The sequence below is a fragment of the Psittacula echo genome, assembly GCF_963264785.1.
Source record: "Psittacula echo genome assembly, chromosome: 17".
NCBI lineage: Eukaryota > Metazoa > Chordata > Aves > Psittaciformes > Psittacidae > Psittacula > Psittacula echo.
In genome coordinates this window covers 8362008-8384864 of record NC_137753.1, presented here as the reverse complement: position 1 = coordinate 8384864, position 22857 = coordinate 8362008, and the positions used below count along the sequence as shown (strand labels likewise).

At 48.7% G+C, this 22857-nt stretch overlaps 1 protein-coding gene across 3 annotated transcripts in view; it reads right to left on the bottom strand.

Annotated features, from left to right (window-relative positions):
• The window catches only part of PAX7 (paired box 7), a gene marked incomplete at both ends in the record, with an annotated part of 98935 nt that overhangs the window by 5566 nt on the left and 70512 nt on the right, over nt 1-22857 (bottom strand). The window contains one exon of one of the 3 annotated variants that reach the window (XM_080631348.1): nt 5812-5877. The exons of the other annotated variants lie outside the window; for them this stretch is intronic. Within the exon in view, the coding sequence (XP_080487474.1) occupies nt 5812-5877 (66 nt within the window). The remainder of the gene's footprint in view (nt 1-5811; nt 5878-22857) is intronic. 3 annotated transcript variants of the gene reach the window in all.

The window sequence follows — 22857 nt, the reverse complement described above, 5'->3', positions numbered from 1 at the left end:
CTCTGGAAGGACACAAGCGGGGTTGTATAGAGCCGCGTCTCCCCTTCCTGCTCACCCCGACACCTTCCCCATTCCCTCCTCCCTTACCTTCCTGCCAGAGCTGGGGCTTAGCCTGAATAACCAGCTACGTGCTGGCCTTTGCTTTCTAAAGCTTCTCCTCCCCCCGGAAGGACTCAGGAGTCCTGCAAAGATGCTTTCCCTTGATGTGATGCCACCTCCCGACTTGGCCGGCCTGAGATCCTTCTCAGGCATTTGTCTGGGAGGGGAATTGGGGAGCAGGGGTGGCTGGATCCCCATGGAGGGGGAGGCAGTGAGGAGGTTCTGGGGAGGGCGTTAGTTGAAAAGCCTGGAAAATCAATCTAACGCTGACCACTGGGGTTGTCTGCAACGTGGTACAGAGACAAGGAACAAGCTTGGCACCAGCAGCGCAGTGCCAGCAGTGGGAAGCTCAGAGGGCTCATTTCACCTCTCCTCCTTCAGGGTTTTCAGCCTGCATTGAGCTCAGAGTTTGTTGATGGTCCCCAGAAGTTACAACTGGCTGAGCTGCCTCTACCCTGCAGGGCAGATACGTTCCAGATACAGCCTAAGCTACTTCCAGCTCTCCAGGCCCTCTGGCACAGCTTCTCAATCACAGTGACTAAGCCTGGAGGTATCTAATGAGGCTGTTTAGCCATAGCACTGTGCAAAACATGCCCATGGAACTCCCTGCCCCATGAGAGCCCAAAGACTGGAAGGGGTGAAGAAAGGACATTGCATTTAAATATGTAAGACAGAGTGGATTAATATGAGAATAGGGCTGTCCTGCTCTTCTGTGGGGATGTAAGGCAAACCTCCCTGCCCCAAGGCTTCTGCAGCAGGGCAACCATGCGAGTGCAGCCTGAAGTGGGGGGTTCCAGCTGCAGAGTTATTTGTAGCCTTCCACTCAAGCCAGGTCATGGACTTTGATCTGGGTCCACCATGAATCCCCTCGAATGCCCCTCAATCCCACTGGCTGCAGACCTCAAAGCTTCAGCATCGCCTCAGCTGTAGGTGCTACACTCTGCACTGCTTTTCCTGATGGACAACCAGGACACTCACACATACAGGAGCCACGGACATTATTGGATTTTGTTCACAAGCAGAATCAGATGTTTAAAACAATAAACATCCTTCTGGAAAACACAGACATACAAATGATGTGTTATTGTTGGAAAGGTCCAGCTTGGGAAGCACAAAGGTTTCTCCTCCCTTCCAGAGCTGTCCAGGTCTGGCAGTGCTGCCTGACTGCGGATGTGCTGAAAGAAATCCTGCTCCATCAAATGAAGGGCAACTGGAACCATTCACAGAGCAGAGGGGTTTCTAGTACTCTCCCTTCTGGCTGTCTCCCCAGAAGAGTCAGCTGCTTTATATTACTCAGGGAAAAGAAAAGGCTCTTAAAGCAAGCAGAAGTCGTATTAACACTTCCGCTACGGCCCTGCTAAAAAGAACAGAGGATGTAAAGCAACGCTGGTAAATGAAACCCAGATTCACACGCTGCAGATTCAGACAAGACACTTGCACAAATCCTACTAAAGACAGTAATTGGCTTTAATCAGTCAGAATCAGGACTGATTTCTAATCCCAGCTCTGCCACTGACTCACCAGGGCTTGTGCAAGTCCCTTAAGCTAGGACTCAACTCAACTAACCTTAGCCATGGGAAGTTAAGTTTCTGGTCAGTGCTAATCCTTTAGAATCCCTCTACAGAGAGACTGACACCTCTGAAGGACTATTCAACCCATCCTAAGACCCCTTTCTGGACAAGACAGGCTGAATTTCCCTCTGGGAATCCATGGTGAAATACAAGGATGTCAATCTTTCATCATGGCGATGCCATGGTGGGGAATGGATACGTAACTGTATGGAGGCTGGAGAGGGGAGATGCTGGAAGGTGACTACAAGAGGAACACCCCTGCTGGATGCTCCCACGGAAGTAAGGTGGAGGAGTCTTGCAGAGGAATCCTGAGGGTGGCTGTGGGGTTCCAAAATCACCATTCCCTCCAGCAACACTGACCACGGGAATGCCTTTTCCAGGCAATGTAAGGCTGAGCCCTCCTGAGATGCTGTTTGCACAGGTTTATCAGAGGACAACATCTGATTTTCCCCACCTCAGGACACGAAGGTGTTAGAAATAACAAGTGGGAACCAGAGATTTCTATCCCCTCTTCACTACTCAGCCACCCAGCACAGATAACCCTCCATGAGCCCTCCAGCCTCAGCAGGCCCCTGGTATCTGACTTCTTCTTTCAGCTGGATAAACTCATTTTCCAGGCAACTTCTGAACTTAGGAAAGGCTGGGGCATCTGGAGAAAGCCCTTCCTCAAGAATGCAAAGTCCTTTTACCTTTTCTTTTTGACCTTGCTTGCTTATAATTTATTACTTCTTGGTGCATTATCATCACTAACTAAAAATCAATAACCTCTTCACATCTGTAAGGTTTTATCTGGAGGGAAATCTGCTCCCTGTCCATCACAGTGATTGACAGCCTTCCCTTTCCCCTCCTTCTCATCACTTGTCTCTCTCCCTTTCCCCATCTCCTTTCCCTTCGCTGCTGTCCCAAATCAGTCACAGGCATGGCGTGGGCTTGCACTTTGGGCTAAGTCAATAACAGCCACGGTGCTGGAAGGAGCCTTTGGCCTTGTTTCTACCCTTTCCAGAGGTCATTTGTCATGGGGGAGAGGTCCTGGTGTGTTGGGGAGACCAAGGTTAATGCACAAAGACCCTCCTGGATGAAAGAGCCACCCCTCCTCACCTCCTGCTGCTGCCTCCCTCCTCACCCTCATGGCTGCAGCTCCCCCCTGTGCCCCCCCGGGACGTTTCATCACTCTCTCCCATACTTTAAAAGAAGGGGAGTTAAAAAAATGTAATTAATTCCCTCCATTTCTGAGCTGGCCTCAGGGCCTCTGGCCATGGAAGCTGCAGCAGGGGAAATGTGCACCCTTTATGATAAACCAATGCGGCTTTGGGAAGGGAAGTGCAATTAGGGCCTTCAATGTGGGCAATCAGGCCGTCACATTTTCGGGTTGGGGGGGTGGTTGGGGGGGTCCGGAGGGGCTCAAGGGGCAGGCAAATGATAGGGAGAGATATTGTAAGCTAGAGGTAAGGTTTGTGACAGCACTGGTCTTTGTGGTCAGGAGCTCTATGGGAGATACCAGAGCAGCCCAGACCATGCCATGGTCTCCTCAGAGTCCCTCCACCTCCTGTCCATATTATCAGCTTGCTTTAGGCTTCCTAATATATGGAGCTGATAGAGACATCAGGCCCTGGCCACAGCAGGCTTCATACCTACACTCAGTGATGCTCCAGGAGGACACTGAGGTGTTACAAGGAGATCAAACTCCAGCAAACAAAGCCATGGGGAGGCAGAAACCTATGGATGGCATTTTCCAGAGTGACCCCTGCCTCCGTGGTGCCTCCAATTGTGGACACTTGATTCGACACAGCACAAAGCATCCAAAATCAGAGGCTGCCTTAGAGAAATGCTGCATTTAGAAACTGCTGAGCCTGGCTAAGTCCCGAATTGAGGGAAGGGGGAATGATCTGCAGTAGCTGAAGGGTGTTAACTCCAGAGAAGCTGCTGGGTGGTTCCCAAAGAATGCAAAGGAAGGGTCTCCTGGCAGCAAGGAGTGTTTCTGAGGCTGTGGTCCTGCTTTCCTAGGAATGGGTAGAGATCCTCTCGCTTTGGGAAAGGCTGGAAATGTGATCAGCTGGAATATTTGATACTGCATCAGGCAAAAAGCACTAGGAAATTGTGTGTGAAGAGCATCTGTAGGGTGTTAACAATTACACTGCTTCCTACGGAATAGAAAGTCTGCCAGGGGCCTGATGGCCCTGCTGGGAAACATGCTGGATCTTATGGATTTATTAACAGCATGGACCAAGTTAGTGATTCCCTCCGAGTTCCTCCATGAGGACTTGGTCTCTGCCATTTGTGGTTGATTCAGCTTCATGCTCTGGCCTCCAAGACTTTTCCTACCTACTTGGTAGGGGGACACAGCTTAATCTTTTCCATCTTTATTGTGCAGCCTGTTCAGCTAATCTTTCACACAGTATCACAGTATCCTTTCTCTCTTGCAGAAGGCAACCCTTCCTTATGTTAATGCTTTTTGATCTCTGTGGATTCATCTTCACTTGGTGGGAAGTGTCGATTATTCTATACATACATTAAATGGAAACAAAATGAAGAGGTGACTGTAGGACTACTGAAAGCCAAAGAGAGTTAGGAGGAGATAAATACGGCTTCCCCAAAGATCTTCACTTGAAAGGAGGATAAATATATGCAAATATGCCCCTAGGTAGGACTAAAGTGACTTATGTAGCAATCACTAACACTGCACTCCCAAAACCAAGCAATTAATTTTGAATATGTTCTAAATCATTCCATCCAGCTGAGTTGCATCCCAATATGCCAACATGCAACCCAATGCAGTACATACACCCATTCAACCTGATCCTGCAATCAGGCCAAGGATCCAGACAGTGCTTCACACCTCTTGCACACTTCTGAGCCAGGTAACAGCAGTTCCTCCCATCTAATTTCATTTCCAACTACATTTTGGGGCCCAGGGAGCAAACTTCACATTAGCTTTCCATAAGGGTAACTTCCCTGACTCCCAGCACAGTCTGAATTCACACTGGCATAAATGAGTATGTGACTTAACTCTCTACTTCTATTTTGTAGTGGATTGGAGTTGAAGAAACCTGATGTTCCACTGCCTCATCCAGCCAGGTATTTATATTCCATCCACCCATAATGTGTTAGAAATCATAGAACGGTTTGGACCTTAAAACTCACCCAGCTCCAACCCCTGCCACGGGCAGGGATACCTTCCACTAGAGCAGCTTGCTCCAAGCCCCTGTGTCCGACCTGGCCTTGAACACTGCCAGGGATGGGGCAGCCACAGCTTCTCTGGGCACCCTGGGCCAGCGCCTCAGCACCCTCCCAGGGAAGAGCTTCTGCCTTATCTCCAACCTGAATTTCCCCTGTTTCACTTTGAACCCATCACCCCTTGTCCTATCGCTACAGTCCTTGATGAAGAGCCCCTCTTCAGCAACCTTGCAGCTCCCTTCAGACACTGGAAGCTGCTCTGAGGTCTCCACGCAGCTCCTCTTCCCTGAACAACCCCAATGTTCTCAGCCTGTCTTTTTATGAGAGCTGCTTCAGCCTCTGATCATCCTCGTGGCCTCCTCTGACTTGTTCCAACACTTCCAGGAGCTATATGAGCTAACACAGTCTCTTCCTCAGCAGGAAGGACTCCAGGGCTGACGTGGCTGCTGCTCCATTGCAGTAAGGTCTCATTTTCCTGACCTTCACCATTTCCTGGGAAAATACGTGGATGCCAGTGAAGAGCCTTTCCAAAGTGTGTCAGAAGCACAGCTGGGAGCAGAACACCATGTGTCTGAATCCCTTCAGGTTTGTGTGGGACAGATCATACGAGATCCCTTCAAAGTGGTCACAGTTACTGTAGGCCTGTGCTTGAACAGCTTGACAGTCACCAATCAACACAGAAATATCATCAATGCCTTTCAGTGACTTCAAACACCTGAAGGATGTTTCAGTGTCATAGGGAAGTGGTCTAGGACACAGCAGGTGAAATGGAGGTGAGCATCTGTATCCTATAATGAACCTGTTCACTTAATAAATGAGAAACTGCCACACACTCATGATGGAGAGGGCTTGGGGAGGTGCTGGGAATGCGATGGAGCTGGGGATGCGATGGTGAGTTGCAGCAAAGCAGACCAATGCAGGCTGCACAAGGGGAGGATTAGCAAAAAAGGCGATGGGAAGTTATTACCTGATTGTTCAAGGCTATGGTGAGGTTCCACCTGGAGCACTGCATCTTGTTTTGGGCACCCTGCTTCTGTAGAGATGTACAAATTATAGAGAAGGTCTAAAGAAAAGTTTCTAAGCTATACAAAAGAATGGGAAGGTCTTAGCTATAAGGGTAAGAGAAATCGCTTAAATCTGGATAGTCTGGGAGAGAGGTGTGGGCTCTTCTTGCAGTGGAAATACATCAGGAAATCAAAAGCACCACAGGGTTACACATCCAATAAGGGCTATGAGATATCCCGCAGGAGACGTGTAATTTGGAGGGGAAGGGCAGAGGCATCACTGGGCATGGGAATTACTACATTAAAAGCTGCTTGATGTAGAAACACGAGCTACCACCCCCGGCATTAGGGCACCCAACTCTACTGCCACTTAGATAAAAGCAGATGGCAAAGGTTTTAACAGCCTGGATAACTAGAGAGGAAACCAAAAGACATGCTGTGCTAGTATGGGCTGCTAGAGGCAAAGGGGGGCCCAGTTCTATAGGCACCAGTTTCACCCACAAGCAAAATCAAGAGCCAGAATGGGAGAGACTCAAGCCAAAAGACTAACTAGCCATCCAAACTGTCCAAAGGGGCAGATTTTCATGCACTGCTGAGTATCTCTCCTCTGAAAACAGACAGTTTGTGCTTTACTAACCATCAATATTGTTATTCATCCTGTGTTAAGCAAGCCTGAAGTGTTTTTTCCTGATTAAATTGGAATTGCTAAGACATTTTGTATAGAATAGCCAAAAGAAGGCCAATGCTTCCCAAACGTGCTGGTCAGCAAACTGAGCCACCCCCTCCTCCTTATTTCTAGGCAGTAGTCTGCCTTAACAGAAGCCACTACAAGCAAACCCTATCCTGATGCTGTTTTCCCTCTGAATATGCTTCTCTGTGAAAGTCAAGTGAATACATTGGAAAGGGAACTCTCCAAGGGAAAATCCTTTTGTGGAGATACGAAGCATCTCTGAGCAACTGTACACCTAATTGCAGGAATATGCATCTTGCTTGTGGCATTTTGGAACTCCCAAAGTCACCTGGGATGAGCAAGCAGAAAGGCACAACCATGGAAAACTGGAATTCCTAAACATTTCAAACCGGCAGAAGGACTCAGGTTAGGTCTGGCTTTGGGAATGGGCTGGGCTTGTATCTTCTACACCTACTTGGTCATTGTTGGGTAAGCTCAGACATGCTAATGGCCAGCAGGGAACAAAAAGCTTTTGGGGCTTGGTGAGAGATTGAGAATACCAAAAAAGAAACAAACCCATGCTCAATCGGCCCTAAATCTATCACTGTGCATCTGCCTGATGTGGATAATGGCAGAGTGGGGCGATCACGCAGCAAAACCAAGTCCCAGCGAATTCAAACTGGTTGATAAACTTGTGTTATTCCTCTCTCCAACAGCCTCCCACTGACAGAGGCTAACAAAGACAACTCCAAATTCACAGGAAGGCCTTTCCTTCCCCTCCTCCCCTTCCATTTCTCTCTCTCATTTGATTATTTCTCTCTTTTTTCCCCATTTCTCAGCTAAGCTGCTCTGTGCTCGCTCACTATCACAACCCCCCGTGATCACTGGTAATGGAGTGCGAGTGCTGACTTACTGCTTCCAAACAAGATTTCCTGAGATCCTTTGAGTCTGCTCCATGCCCCCCCTTCTCCTGCTTTTCTCTCTGTGTCTCTCTCTTTTTGGAGAGTGGAGGGGAGCCTCTATAAATGTGAAAGGAGCTGCACTACAAAGAGTCCCCCAAGTGGCATATCCCAGCCCCAGGCGAAGCTGCTTGGTGCACTGATAGTCCTGGATCTGCTCTGGGACTCCTCTTTCTCTTCCCCTCCCTCTTTGCTCTGATCAATCAAGGGCTGTAATCAGTTAAGGTCCAGCTTAACTGCAGTATAAGATACACCAGTTAAGCAAAGCCAATGCCTCCAGGGTTCCCATGGTAAATACAGAGAGGTCATGGGGAGACGAAATAACCCTGATAAGCTCAGCAAGTGCAGGGCTGGCTGGGCTCGCACCAAACACTTCATAACTTGGGCTGGCAAACGAATGGAAGAAAGGGAAAAGCAGAAGCATTTCCCATTGCCAGCTCCTCTGCTGCTTGTTTCCCTGCTCCCTCAGTTCCCTGCGCTCCTGGGGGGAGCTTGGAGCATTCTTTAAGGTGAGGGTTTCTCTTTGCAGCTCATCCTAATAAATGAACAACGCAGACCCTGGTCCTGTCTGGATCCTGTTTGGATCTTCTGAGGCTACCACAGAGATGAATTTTAAAGTCAGGATCTCTTTTTCCCTCACCCAAAGGAAAATTGCAGCTCCTGAATCCCAGGAAATGCCTTTCGCAGCCCTACAAAGCACCATGTGCTCTTCCTTCGGACTTCTCTTTGCTGCTAGGGAGCACTGTGGTATTTTCAAAGACAGGGAGCTGCTTGCTTTGAAGCAAAACCCTCACAGGCTCTGAACTCAGGAATGAGGGAGCTGCATCCACCCAGGTGCAGCGTCCATTTAAACAAATAGTAGTAAAGAGAAGAGAAGAAAGTGTGGAGCTGTGCTGAATACACATTACCCTTACAGCTGAGGTGTTCTGGCTCAGCAGCCTCTGCCCCTGCTTTTCCACAGTAAAGCTTTGCCTCTCTCTCCAGAAATGTCCATTCTCAGAGATGGTCCAGGGAAAAATGAGCCTTTTGGGGTCATTATTTGTGATCATCTTTACACTGAGTTCATGCTGTGCTGGACCCAAACAGATCACTTGCAGTTTCACAATGCACTTCTCGAAGAGAAGGCTTGGGACTGTCGAGGGGACTTTCATGTGCAGGACAAGCTCTTGTCTACTGCCATTCCTGAAACCCCAGAGCTCCTTTCTGCCCTTCAGAGGTTAGAACTCGGGCAGGATTTGGTCTCCTTAAATCCATCCCCAAATTCTACCCAGTCTTAATCCCAAACTCCTGATCCTAACCGAACACAAGGTAAGGTTGGGATTCAAGCATCACTGCATCGGCTTTTTCCTAATTGGACACTGGCCCATTAGACATTAGAGATGGGGGAAAAACATACAGGATTCATTAAAAATGATGGAGACACATAAAGAGCAGCACAAAATCTTTCACCAGAAGTGATAAGAAAGCCTTAAAGGATTTGAGTTTCCCTCTTAGAGTCCTCCAGCTCTTTAAAAGCTATTTGGAGTGGAGATACCCTGTGGTGCAATAGATGCTTACTTAAGCAGGGGATAATGTGAATTCTTCCCTGGGTATTTTGGCACTCCTGAACCTGGGGTGTGCTGAGGAACCTCAGTAGGTTTGTGGTGATGATCTGAGTGGACAACACAAATAGGTGAAGTCTTTGGACAGTGAAGTGTAGAAATAGAAGCTCCAGGGCTACCACACCATTAACGGTCCTTCCTTCTTACTTGTCCAGCACAGTTTGATTGTGGCTATGCCTGAAGGTAAAACACTTTCTAGATATATCATATGAAGCCACCAAGAAGTGATCTCGAGCATAGGAGTAACAAATGGCATGGGTTTAAAACCTTGCTTTCTTATGAACATCATTTACTGCCTTGAACTAAGTGATTTTTAAGAGGAATAAGATACACTGATGAAAGGGAACTGTCTGCTGGCAAAGCCGTGTCTGTGCCAAAGGGAAGGGTCTTACCTCATTCAATTCCCAAGGGACACAGCACTACATTTACTAAGTGGGGATGGAAACCAACACATGGCTGTACAAATGCAAGCAGAGAACTTTAGCCATTAACCTCACAACTCCTGGCTGAGCTACAAGCTCTCTTTTATGAAGATACCTTCAAATCCTCTAACTTGCTGTGTAGAGTTGTACCCCTCACCTATCCCCCTCGCTGCAATGTGAAGGTGTCATCACACCCCTGTAGGACTCAAGCAGAGTTTTTACAGCATCTCCTGCATGGAAGAAGTTTAAAAGCATACAAGTCACTGCTGATCCCGAGATAACTGGCGGAAAAGGGATTAGAGCTCCTTAGCAGAGGAGAGGGAAGGCTCAGGAAGGGCTGATCTTTTCAAGATATGACTATTTAAAGATAATGATTGCATAAATTTAATTAATGCATTTTCATGCTGCAAATGGCCGTTTTGTAATTAATGTATCTGGCCTCGCTAAGCATGGGAGATCACATCTCCCAGCCCCCCCTGCCTCCTCAATCCCCCCCCCACCTCTCCTTTAATGAAAGACAGAAAGCAGATGACAGAAACAATTTGTCACCAGTACGGGTGTCAGATGCCTAATTGGTTGCGCTGAGTTAGTGGAAAGTAAAAGGGGGAGAGGGTCGAGGCTGGGGGGGCTCTTCCCTCTTTATCCCAGGCTGCAGGGTGGGTGTCTGTATTGGGAAGGGGGGGTGAAAGTGTTTCTTGTTAATTGATGGAGATTAGGACACAGATTGGCTGTGGCAGGGACTGGGCAGTGACAAGAAGGGGACAGGAGAGGCTGGTTAACACCCGTGCAAACAAGCTGCCATATCTCACAATCTGTTAAGTCCCGGCAGCATTGACAACAGCAATGGTTATCTCCTGCACACTCCCCCTGCTCCCACTGCACTCCAGCACCCCCAGACAGGACTGCTGGGGGAAGAGCTCAGTGCGTGGATCTGCAGCCCTGGGCACAGATCTCTTCCATTGGGTTTGCACCCTCCAGCTTAGAGAGGAACTGGGACCTCGGTTTAAAGCTTGGGACCCTTGGGACCCAGGGTGCTGGGCTGAGGCCATTCATGGGCAAAGCAGAAAGGCTGAAGTCCCAACCCAAGAACACTGCCTGGGTCTTACATGCCCTAAGCCTTGTCCTGCGTTTAGAGCAGTACTTCAGTGTTAGCACCTAAGAGATCCTTCTTAAATCTGCACATCCACTACAACGCTGTCTTAAGAACTGCAAGATGGAGCAAAACTGGAGTTAATGTACGTACCAGCTGGTCCCTGAGCTTTGGGGTGCATTTGGGTCACTGGTAATAAAGCCCCCATCTGATTAATTCTCCCCTGGTCATTATATGGAGAAGAAAACCTCCTGTCCATGCAAAAAAGGCCTGGGAGTCTGGAGCTTTCTGTATCAGGGAGCCAACCCCCTGAACTCCAGCAAAAGTTGAGCATCCCAACCTTCCAGAGACCCCTCAAGGAAGCAGCAGGACAGAGCATGTGCATCCCAAAGTCCCACCTATGTAAAAAGCACAAAGCTGCCTCATTCCTGCAATGTTCTTCTTTCCAAGCTTTCTGTGCTCTGCTCTAATGTATTTATCATCAGCTCTAGGCAGAGCAGCGCTGCCACCTCTCACCTTACAAGTGGAAAACTGAGCCCTATAAAGGTTTACACTCAAGATGGTGCCAAAGTTTATGGGGGAGCAGGAATTTGACCATCCCAAAGCCAAGGTCGATGTCCTCATTCCAGACATTAAGCACAGCAATAAGGGGAACTTCAAAACATCAGTGCTCTATGATGCTGTTTAATGTATATAAGCATATCTCTGGAAGATGTAAGTTTTACAAAGGTGGGAACAGTTTTATCAGCTCTGTTTCACTGCCACACACACAAAAAGGTGATGGGGAGAGAAGCATGGGGGGAAAGAGCTCTAAGAATAGAAACTGCTGAGTTTCCATGCTGGGCTCTGATCACATCTAGACATGCAGCCTGCAGTAATGAAAATACCACTGAGCTGTTGCATTGTGTTACAGGTCCCTCTCAAAAAGGTTTACAAAGGTGATGTGTAACTGGTATGAAAAGAGAAACAACATTTCCTCTTAGAAAGAAAGCTTTCCTAACAGGGTAAATGCAAAACTGGAAGGAAATGGGTGAGGGATGCAAGTGTAAATACAACCTCCTGAGTGAAAGATCAAAATGAGGTAAAAACCTGCTATTTGTGACAAAAAGGTATTGAAACCATTTTGCTTTTCCCAAAATAACCCAGCAACCTGTCCCCTCATCCATAGTGATCTCAGTTGTCCCTTCCACATCTGATGGATAATGAAGCTGTTCCTATCGCTCTTTATTTGTGTCACAATGATACAGAAGTGCTGCAGTCAAGGAGAGTGTCCCACTGCATGAGACCCTGCACCAAGAAAAGTAACACAATCCAAAAGGCCCCAAACACTGGGTATTTCAGACTTGGGGGCTGGTTGTCTTCCTTTGGGCCTGACTCTTTCTACTCCCATCCCAAGAAAGCAAACCAGGGCAAAGCAAGAGGGGGAAAACACCAGATTCCCAAATCTCTTCCTGTGCAAAGTGAAGAGAGTAGAAGTCAAGCCTGGTCCAACTCTAAGAATGAAGACAAGGGCTGAGGGTGCTGCAGATAAAATGGAGGAATGGGAATTACTATTTCATTCCTTCCAAAAATTCACCATGCACAGGCACTGAAGATGAGCTTTAAGGTCCCTTCCCAAGCCAAACCTTGGCAGGTTCTATGAACCATATGGTTCTATGGCTGACTCCTTCCATAAACACAACCCCGTGGCATACTCCTTCAGACTCTCATACCCACCTCACCTTCTCCTTCTGCTTTTGGAAACCCAACTGTGCGTCACTGAGTGGTAGAGCTTTGCCAGGAGGAATATGGTCCATTGTGGAGTAAACAAATGCTAAATGATGACAAGCACCATATTGGCTGAGGAGCAAAGCAGGCTGCGGTGAGCTGTGCCTGTCACATCACTGCTCCTGCTTGGCAAATAAGTTCTAATGCACAATTGGTATTTATTAAATGACATACACCAACTGTCTCATTAAATCAGGGCTTGAGCATAGGCCGGAAGTCTTAATCTAAAGTGTCACCAGCTATTGAAATCAGATGGTTTAGGCAGGAGCAGAGTGAAGGGAGAGAAAAAAATAGGGCCTAAAGCAGTAGGAAAGTCACTGGTCCCAATCCACCTTTTGGGTTGTGATTTTGATGCTGGTGTGGGCACTGCTTTGAAAACTATTGTTCTGCATTTGCTTTCTGTGTGTGCACTTTGCAACTCTCCCCCTAATAAACGGTTGGGCAGGTTTCAGTGTGTTTGAAATGCAGCGTCGAAAGCAAAGGTTAATGCTGGAGATTGCATTGAATTGAAAACGCGGCCACCGGTAAATTTGGTTTGTTTAGAGTGGAAATGCTTCAACTGCTGGTAGATGGGCGGTGGGGCTGAGAGCATGGGGAGAGGGGAGGTGGGAGCTGCTCCTCTCTGCCCACAATGAGATTTCCAAGTTTAATGAGTTAGGAAGGGCGCTGGATTAAAAAGCCCAAAGTGAAGCAGTGAGATGGAGAGAGAAGGGGAAAAAAATCCCACCAAAGCCCAACCGTCAGGGAGCAGAGCAAGTGAAAAATGTCAGGGCAAATTGCTCTTGACAGTGTTAATATCTGCACCTCATAGCAATAATTACATGTAAATAAATAGTGAAATAGCTCTCAGCTGGAGTCTGCACTCTGAGTGCAGATGCCACTAACAGCCAGCTGGGGACCTTTCGCTCTTCCACTGCCGCTTTCCCCCCTTGCTTCCCTTCCTCCCCCCTGTTTCATCTATGCCAGAGCTGAACAGCAATTGCTGGAGACTGCAGACCTGTTCCCAGCCCTCCCCCCGTCCTCATGGCACCACGTTTGCTCCCTCTTCACATCACCCTCCCAGCCAGCGACTGCTCTCAGGGTGCTTTTAGCCCCTTGCCAGGGGAAAACAAGCTTTACTGGAGTCTAATGTGGCTGTTGCATGAGTAAAGCTGAGGGGATGGGAATGGCGTGGCTGACCGTCCTTCCGGCTCTGTGGGCTCCTAACAAATGTCAGGAGGGATGGAGCTATCTCTTTCAAGCACTGGGATTATGTTCTTCTTATCACCAAGGTTGTCTGTATTTCAAAAGGACACCCGAGAACATATGGGTTGGCATCAGGATGCAAAATGCTTCATTTCCACAGGAGACACGTCTCCCACTGCATCCACAGAGGTTTATAAGCCTGGAGCAGTGCCTCCAATCCTTGCCCAAGTACAAAATGCACTTCTACAAACCCACATCATTCCTTCCAAGGGTATCACTACAACACAACTGCTCTGGCCCAAGCATGGTGGGCAAAAAAGCCACCTCACCAGCAGCGTTGCTGGTGAAGGTGGGCTGGAATCCATCAGCACCCCTCCTGGTTCCCCAGGCAGTGGGGATTTGATGGCAGTCTAACAAATCACAGATAACATGGAGGGGGTGAATGTTAACTGACTATTCCCCATCACTTCCAGAAGGAGGCGTTGGATGGGATGAAATAGGAAGCAATGAAGCAGTGCTTCACTCCATGGAGTCAACTTGTGGGACTCCTTGCCACAAGAAGCAGTGGATGTGAAGCTCTGTGGATGGAAGAGGAGCCTGGATAAGTATTTGGAAGAAATATCCACTGAGGATTACCGGACAAACCACCTTTTCTTAAGGAGATCCTCTGAGCTGAAAATAGGAGAGCGCCGTGTTCTTGATCCTCATGAGGGGCCTGCCTATGGTCACTACTGGAGACCATAAGCTCAACCACAACCACTGTCATTGTCACCAAGCTCCCTGCAGCTCCAAGGGAAAAATTGTCTCCCAGGCACTTTGCTGATATGGCAAAGGGAGGACTCTAAAGGACTGATATGAGCATACAATGCACAGAAATAGAGAGTTACCGAGTAAGAAGCACTGTTACAGAGAAGGCATTTGGGGCCAGCAAAGAACCTCAGCAAAGCCTCAGGTTCCTACCTTACATTTAAGCAGAATAAAATGTCTGTGCCTCCATTCTTGGCCTTGGAGATAACAAACTTCCCCGTGGTACCGTGAGGAGAAACACATCCTAGGATGAGGAGATGCTCAGATACAACGATGAAAGTCTTAGATAAAGTTAAGCTCATTATTTCAGCCCTCTTCTCTTCCACTGGCTCAACTGATCTCTGTGTGCCCTCAGTTTAGCTCCCAGCCCTACAAGTCCAGGCCTAACTGTGAGCCATGGGGCTCTGCTAGAAGTCTAGCTGACATATGATGCTTAATCCTGAAGGAAGCTGGTGGCTACCCAGCCCCACTGCCAAAAGATGCCATGCTCACGCTGACACATTAGCCACTGCCTAATCTGTATCACTCCTTGGCCAAACTATTAGAATAAAAATAATGATAATAATGATAATAATAATGATGATGATGATGAATTATAATGATGATTATGATGATGATAATAATAATAGCAACAACAAAAACAACCTGCCACTAATAGGAGGGAGATGTTCCTACTGAACCCCAGCCTTATATAAGGGAGAAAAGCTTTGAGGCCTTTCCTTTTGGCTAATGAAATGCACAACAACACCCCACACTGCACTGAGCAACAAACACAGCTCCATTCTTTGGAAAACAAATATGTTCTTTAGAGCTTCCTAGTTGTCAAACACCTTTTTGTTTAGCTCAACAACTAATCCACTTATCGGAGGATAAAGCTGCCAGTGAATCACCACGATGATAAAAGCATGCACAAAATTAGCAAGAATTTGCCTATGGCTCCTGCACATTTAACAAACAGCAGCTAAGAGAAAAAATGATTCCTTTTTTTTTTTAATAACTGAGATCCCCAGGAGAGATCCTGTCAGATAACAGCTTTTATTTGGCTTGCAGGTTTTTATTCCACTCTCTCTTCCCACATAACCCAAGCACTGAGGCTGCGAGATGCTGGGAGCTGATATGAAGCCACGGAAATTGGCACTGTTTGAATAAGCAAGAGATGGAACCAGGCAACATTTTAATAAGTTGGGGGGGGTGTTAAGGAAGAAAAAGCAGTGTTGAGGCATTGGCTGCTTCCTGAGGAGCTCAGCACTGCCGATGCTTTGCTGCTCGTGAGCTTGTAACACCTGAAGTGTCCTGGATTTGTCCTTCCCTGCTCTTCAGTGTGTTTTGCAGCTCTTTGTCACTGTAGGCACTCTGCATTCCTGCATGGAGGATCCATGCTAACCCTGCCTGTTCCAAGGACAGGAAAACCACAGAAGACAAAAGTAGTTGCCAGGGTTGGGCAACCAAGTTAACAGCAGGGGACATGAGTCTCACAACTTCTGGTTCTCTGCTACCCCAAGCAGAGAATCAGAGACTGGTTTGTGTTGGAAAAGACCTTAACAATGAAACATGCTGGACTGCTAATCAGCACACACTGATGTATCAAATATATCTCACCCAATGCAAACCCCATCCAGGGAATATATAGAAAGTCATGGAAACACAGAATGGTTTGGGTTGGAAAGGACCTCAAGATCATTCAGTTCCAACCCCCTGCCACAGGCAGGGACACCTTCCACTAGAGCAGCTTGCTCCAAGCCCCTGTGTCCAACCTGGCCTTGAACAGTGCCAGGGATTAAATCACTTTCCTTCTCCTGAGCTCTTCCACTGACACCTTTGGCACGTCCTTGCAGCATTAACTGGGTAAATGGGATTTACCTACTATCTGAAATTCACTCAGCCATTTAAACCTTGGGAATTTGCCCAGCGTGGATGTTTGCAGAGATGTTCTGGTGAGATTTCTGGACACAGCTACACACCTGCGTGTGTGGAAGAGGGAATGAGGAAGAGGGAAAGAGAACTCCTTGGATCTGGAATCTAGCAAAAGACTTGTTCCAAGAAGGACTAAATAAATCTCTCCATGGTCCATGGTGTTAACAGCGAGTGATTCAGTTTGATTGAGGCCTGTCTCTGCACTCGTCATATGGAGCATGTCATATGACTGAGCTCCTAATGGAATGGATTTGGGTGATGTTCTCTCTTTAAAAGACAACAGTCTGAAATGCAGAATCACCACAGTGTGACTGTGCTGCCTTGAGGATTACCAATATCATGCTATGCTACCATAGCTGTTACTGGTCAGGAACCAGCACAAGCTGACTGAGGCACTTGGCGGCAGCCAGACCTTACACCACACAGAGCTCACAAACCTCTTCAGAGCCCACCTCAAAAGGCTCAGTTCAGCTCAGATGATGAGGAAGCTCCCTTGATCCTTATTTTCCTGGACCATATCAACCTTAGCTGGACATTTAGCTGTAGATTAGCAAGAAGAGACAGCTCAGAACCACACCATAGCAGCCAAACTGGGAGAACTGGGGACTTTGAAGGTTTCTGGCTGTACTTTCCAGGCACACATCTTCACTCAAAAGTACTGTCAGCACAATGAGTGCTGGAGGTGAAGATCTGCAACTGTTTCAGGCCACGCTCTCATTGCAAGAGAATGGAGAGAACTGAATGCCTTCCACTCTTCTCCTTTTTCCTCCCTTAACTGTGCCTAGGCTTGAACAGGACCACAACACATGATGGTGGGAGCATTTAGGGGAGCTGGGAATTAATCAAGAGGCACCCACCTGTCAGGCTGGTATCTGGAACTAAATGGAAACACTTGCTAGTGCTTGACCTCTCGCCCTCCAGACAAGCCTGCAGCTCTCGAGTGGTTTGAGAAAGCCTCTTGCACGGACCGCAGCTCAGAGACCCCGGGTGGAATAAAGCACAGGCAGGGAGAGCCACAGGAGCTGGGTTAGGAGGGGAAGGAGGAAGAGGCTGTAGCTGGTGGGGTTGGTGGCAGGGTTGGCAGAAGGTGGTTGGAGAGCTGGTGTCGTGTCATGACATGGATGTGATGGGAAACAGACCAAGAGCAAGAGCTGGCTGAGGCTCAGTGCTGCAGGGAGAAGAGGCTGGATAGCAAAAGACACTGAAGATATTTAGAGGTAAATATCTGGTACAGGTTGCCCAAAGAAGTGGTGAATGCCCCATCTCTGGCAGGGTTCAAGGCCAGGTTGGACAGAGCCTTGGGCAACATGGTCTAGTGTGAGGCATCCCAGCCCATGGCAGGGGGTTGGAACTGGATGATCTTGAGGTCCTTTAAAACCCAAACCATTCTGTGTTTCCATGACTTTCTATATATTCCCTGGATGGGGTTTGCATTGGGTGAGATATATTTGATACATCAGTGTGTGCTGATTAGCAGTCCAGCACGTTTCAGTGTTAAATCAGCCTTTCTTGTTGTCAATGGAGGCCAAAACTCTGTGCTGATGCCTGCTCAAAAAGTGAAACCTGAGGCAGTGCTCACTCTGCTGAACAGCACATGAAAGCCCTGCATGCATGCCAAGGGATTTTGAAATACCAATCTCAAAGGATGGGATTAATATCTTAATTTGTAAAGAGATGTGGGGCACTTCTCTTTAAAATGCATGAACAGGTTCTCAGGTGATGGAAAATGGCTCAGCCACTCTAATAGCACTGACCTCAGACCCAGCTGATGTGACCAGAAAGATGCCACCCTAATTCTGACTTTCATATGTTCAGATTCAGGACTTTTGGGGTGTCTGTGTAAGAAGGTAAAGGACAAATACGTCAGGAAAACCGGCCCTCTCCACCTGCCTGGATACTGAAAATGGTACAGAACAAGATCTGAACCGACAGTGTAAACAGGCTGGGACATCCTATGCCAGCAGCAGCGTGCTCTAAGTTCCCGTATTTAACAAGTGAAAGTCAGTTTGCCCATAGGAAAGACTCTGATGTTTCCAACAGGTATCTGTAACCCCTGCTTCCTCCTCATCTGAACTAGAACCCTCTCCTTTCCTTGGCACCAGAAGTCACTCAAGCATTGAGGTTACTGAGAGCCATAAGTGCTGCCTGTGAGAAAGCTAAATACTGGGGGTTCAGTTCCACCAATGGCCCTGGATCTATAAGGTATGCATTTTACCCTAGACACCTGCTGAAGCTAACCAGACCCTAAAATTCTTTGCATGAAAGACGTCACTTTATAGATGGGTGTAGAAATGAGGTAGAGAAAGGGGAATGGGCATTCATGGGAGCTGGGCAAAGGCTGAGAGCTAAGGAAGCAGCTCAGAGTGAGGAATTTGATTGCTGTCTGTGTTTTGAGCCTGTGGCCTCTCGATGGGACACAAGTGGTTGCACAGAACCTAAGCAAACATTTTCTGCACCTAGTCCCTGCTTTTTCTTCTTCACTGCTCCAAGCAGCAATGACTGAAAGCCCCAGGGAGAGCTCAAAGCCTCTGGTGCTGTACAAAAATGGGGCTGAACCACATTCCCTTGGGCTAAAAACCTGGTGCTACAGATTGTGCAGTAAGCAATGCTTTATGGAGTCTTATGTAGGGAACAGAGCACGGATCTAGCCAAGGATGCAAAAATGTCTGGGACACAGCAGGTAGCTAAGCTGAATGCCTGAGGAATACTCACCCTGTCTGGCACTGAAACCACCTTGCTCTTGGGAGAGCAGGAAGCACTATGAAACCACATCATGAACCAAGACATGGTTCCTTCCTTTAGAAGCAGGTAGAACCACGTCCCTTTTCCACTGCAGGATGAGCGACCATCTCCAGCTTCTCTCTGCTGCACCCCTGACCTACTCTCCCCACTGCTGCTCAGTCTCAGGGTGCCCTGTGCTCCCTCAAAGAGTGGTTCAGCCTCAGCACCAACTCCTTGCTGCAGCATGAGTCCCATGGCAGGAGTTGATGCCCACCAGGGTGGCTCCTGCCCTGGAGCAAGGCACAGGGATGCTATTAGCAGTGTGCATGGCACAGAGCTTCATTAGAGCTGATGGACCTACGCTCCCGACAGAGCTGCTGAATCAAGTGTTGGCTTTTAGGGTCAGGAAGACCTCATGTGGCTCCTAATTCGAGGCTGGATTTGTGCTCAGCTGCACACTCTAATCGCTAATGAAAGGTTTTGCCATCATCCTCCAGCAGCTGTTGGTGTCCTACAGGTCCGTCCCCAAAGCAACACTGTGCTGAGGCAGAGCTGCCGCTTGGAAAGTCCATTGGATGGGCAGCATCCAACCCCCTCCCCAATACACCCGGGGGTTTCTTTCCTCCTCAACAGCACACAAAGCTCTGCTTTGCACCACCTCTTCTTCTCCCCTCCTTGCAGTCAGCCCCTAAAGACTGGGGGCTTTTTTTTGCCTTTTCTCCTCTTTTTGCTTGCTTTTCTTCCTTTCTGTTAAACAAAACCCTGTGATTCCATGCCTCCTGAGCCTCGGCGCCTGGGCTCGGCGTCGGGATCAGCTGGAGCAGCTTAGGAGCCTCGTCTCCTCGGATTTAGACTGAAATTTTGATTTTCTGCCCTGCTCAGATAATGTGGAAATCCTGTTCCCCGATATTTACTGTTTATCAGCGCAGCACAGCGCGGTTCTGGGGGGGAAGGGAATCTCTCCCTCTCCCTGGGTCCCCCCTCGATCCTTTCCACCCCCCCAGCCTGCATGCTAATGGAGGTGGATTTGGGAGCAAAGCCACCACAATAGCCTAATTACAGGGAGTGGAGGGAAGAACAACAACTTGGCAAAGAGGCTGGGATGAACTCTGATCCCTGTCCTCATCACCTGGGCCAGACAGAGCACAGGCCTGCTCCCTCCACCAACCCCTCTCTAGACCCACTCCTAAGCCAAGCTTTGTCACCACAGGCAGACCCCAAGACCCTCCACCTTTATAAAGCTAAGGATGGGAAAGTGCAGGAGCACACTGAGCCATGCCACATCTGCCCTCCCCCAGCTCCTCACCTGAATGAAGTGGTCCAGGTATCTCCAAGCCAGGCTGCCCTCAGCATCACAGTCTATGAGGCCACCTCCCTGTCCCTTTTGCATTGTCCTGTTTGTGTCTGGGGACCCTCCTGATAGCTCAGCTGCAAACACAGTCCCCTTCCAAGGTGTGTATCCTGCTCCTCCATGTGCCAACGCGCACACCAAGTCCTGCCTCCTCCAGTGAGGATTAGCGTCACTGAGCCCTTGCAAACTCATTCCCGCAAGCAACCCAAAGGCAAGAAGGGAAGGAGGGGGAACACTTCCCTCTGTGACATGAACTAGGCAAGAGAAATAAAACAATAATAAGACAATCTGGGGCTCAGCAGCAGGGGAACAGCTCTAAGGACCACGTAAGTGCATAATGCCCTGCTATTAATGAAGCCTGCTGCAAGGATTGGTTATTGTCAGATAACACATGGGGCTTTCTCTCCCCACCAGCCCCTCGTGGGGATGGAAGGCATCTCCCTGTGGTTGGGATTGAGCTGAATAATGTCCCAGGCACCTGCAAATGCACCAGGCTTTCTCTGCAACTGCATAATTCGAGGCAGCGCTGGGGTAAGGTGGCAGCATGGAGAGAGGAGGGAAACGAAAATGGGGAAAAGATGGCTTTTAGGGCAAAAAGAGGGGGGAGAGGAATGGAAAGGGAGACAGGAAACATGATAAAGCTCAGGCAGGCACTCTCTGCTCGGCTGTTCTCTGTGCAGCTTGGCTGTTGGCTGGCTCCTCTGGTTTAAAGTGACTCGGCTTCTTATGGAAACGGAGAGGCGGTATTAAAAAGGGGAAAAAAAAAGAAAACCAAGACACAGAGCGCTTCCTTATCTCATGGAGACAGTTGTCAGGAATCACTTTGACTGAGTCGTTTTGTCTCCATGCTTTTTTTCGCTGTCAAGCAGGCCTCAGGACATGGATCAAAGGAGAGGCGCCGAGCGCTCGCTGCAACTTCTGATCCCTTCTCGGTACAGACGCGCGAGTGGCAGACAGCTCTCCTCCACATCAAATGGAAGGAGAGAGGAGAGGGAGAAAGAAGGGAAGGGAGAGGGAGAAGCAAAGCTGGGAGGGACACACAGAGAGAGGAGCTCTTGCTGCTGCTCCACATCTCAGAGGAGAGACAGACACCAGCAGCTTTTACTCTCCCTCTTCCCCAGTCCCCATCAGGAGCATCCCCACAAAGGGAGGTGTGGGGCATGCAGCAGTGCAGGTATCTCCCCCAGTCTTGCAGGTGAGCTCCCCACAGGGCCTGCCTCAGCCCAGGCTTGGCCCCACACCTCAGTGGGTCCCAGACCAAGCAGTGCACTGAAGCAATGGTCATGGTGAGAGCTCCCACTGTGTGGGCCACTCTGACACCCCTGTTTTAGCTCTGCACTGCCTTGGTGGGTAAATTTCACTCCAAATCCTTCCATGTCAGTCTTGCCTCTTCCCCTTCAATCTCTCAAAGCAGCCCTTGTGATTTTCCTGTGTGTGCTTGGCAAGCAGCTCCCCACCCTTTCCCCGATGTGGCTCACGACTCCCTTTCAGGTACTTATTCCCTGAAATAAGATCCCCCTCATCTCCAAACTGGATAGGCTTAAGGGCTGACTCCAGCTTACTGCGGAGAGCTAAGACCCTCTGCACCTTTGATCAATTTACTGCTCACCCAGCCCAGACCTTGCCAGGATTTCTGATCTTCAGCCCCTGCTGTAAATTGATCTCGTGCACGCCTGTCTGATGGAGGCACGCACCAGCACCCTGCAGCAGGAGGAACCTCACCGTGCGAGGTGGAAACCCCCACACGGCGTGCACCCCACAACCTGACAGCCCCCCATTATTCATCTGTTGCACACACAGCTCTATCTCCTATTCTTTGTGCTTTCCACTCTCCCTGTACACTACAGAAGCCCCTGCACAGCTCTGTAACCCCGATCTGCTAAAGCACCTATAGTAAAGTCATGTACTGCTCCCCCTCTCACACCTAGACAGCCGTCAAGATGATCGCTCTGCAAGCTGATGCAATACCCCAACACCTATCTCACACATCTCTTTAGGGTATGTCTCCCCCATAAGCCTCTCCTGGTGTTTCAGGACCTAAAAGACCTCGTGGGCAGCCCTCCATGATGCTCCACAGCCCCGAACGTCCTCCTTGTCCTCTCAGCCCCAAACACCCTGCTTGCAACCTTTGCCCCAAGATGCTGCAACCCATCTGCCAGTAATCCCAGTGGCTGGGTGGCTTTGGGATGGGAGCAGTGTGGGTTTCCTGCATTGTTAGCACCCATAGATGGTAAAAGCAAACAGAAAATAACCCATACTAAATAATGACCCCTTTCAAAATTGTATCTGTCAGCTCTGAAGGTCACAGCATATCCCCCTGGCATGGCTCTAACACACAATCCTGCATCTATCTTCAGTACATAGCATTTCCTGAGCTGGGACAGGCTTGAGGCTCATGAGGAGACCAGTGGACCTGTGTACACCTGCAATATATAGTCCCACCTGCTGTCCCAGCATAGTATTTCTGCTGTTCTGTCGCACCCACTGAAGTGAGCACTCATTCCACAACCCTTCTTTGTGGA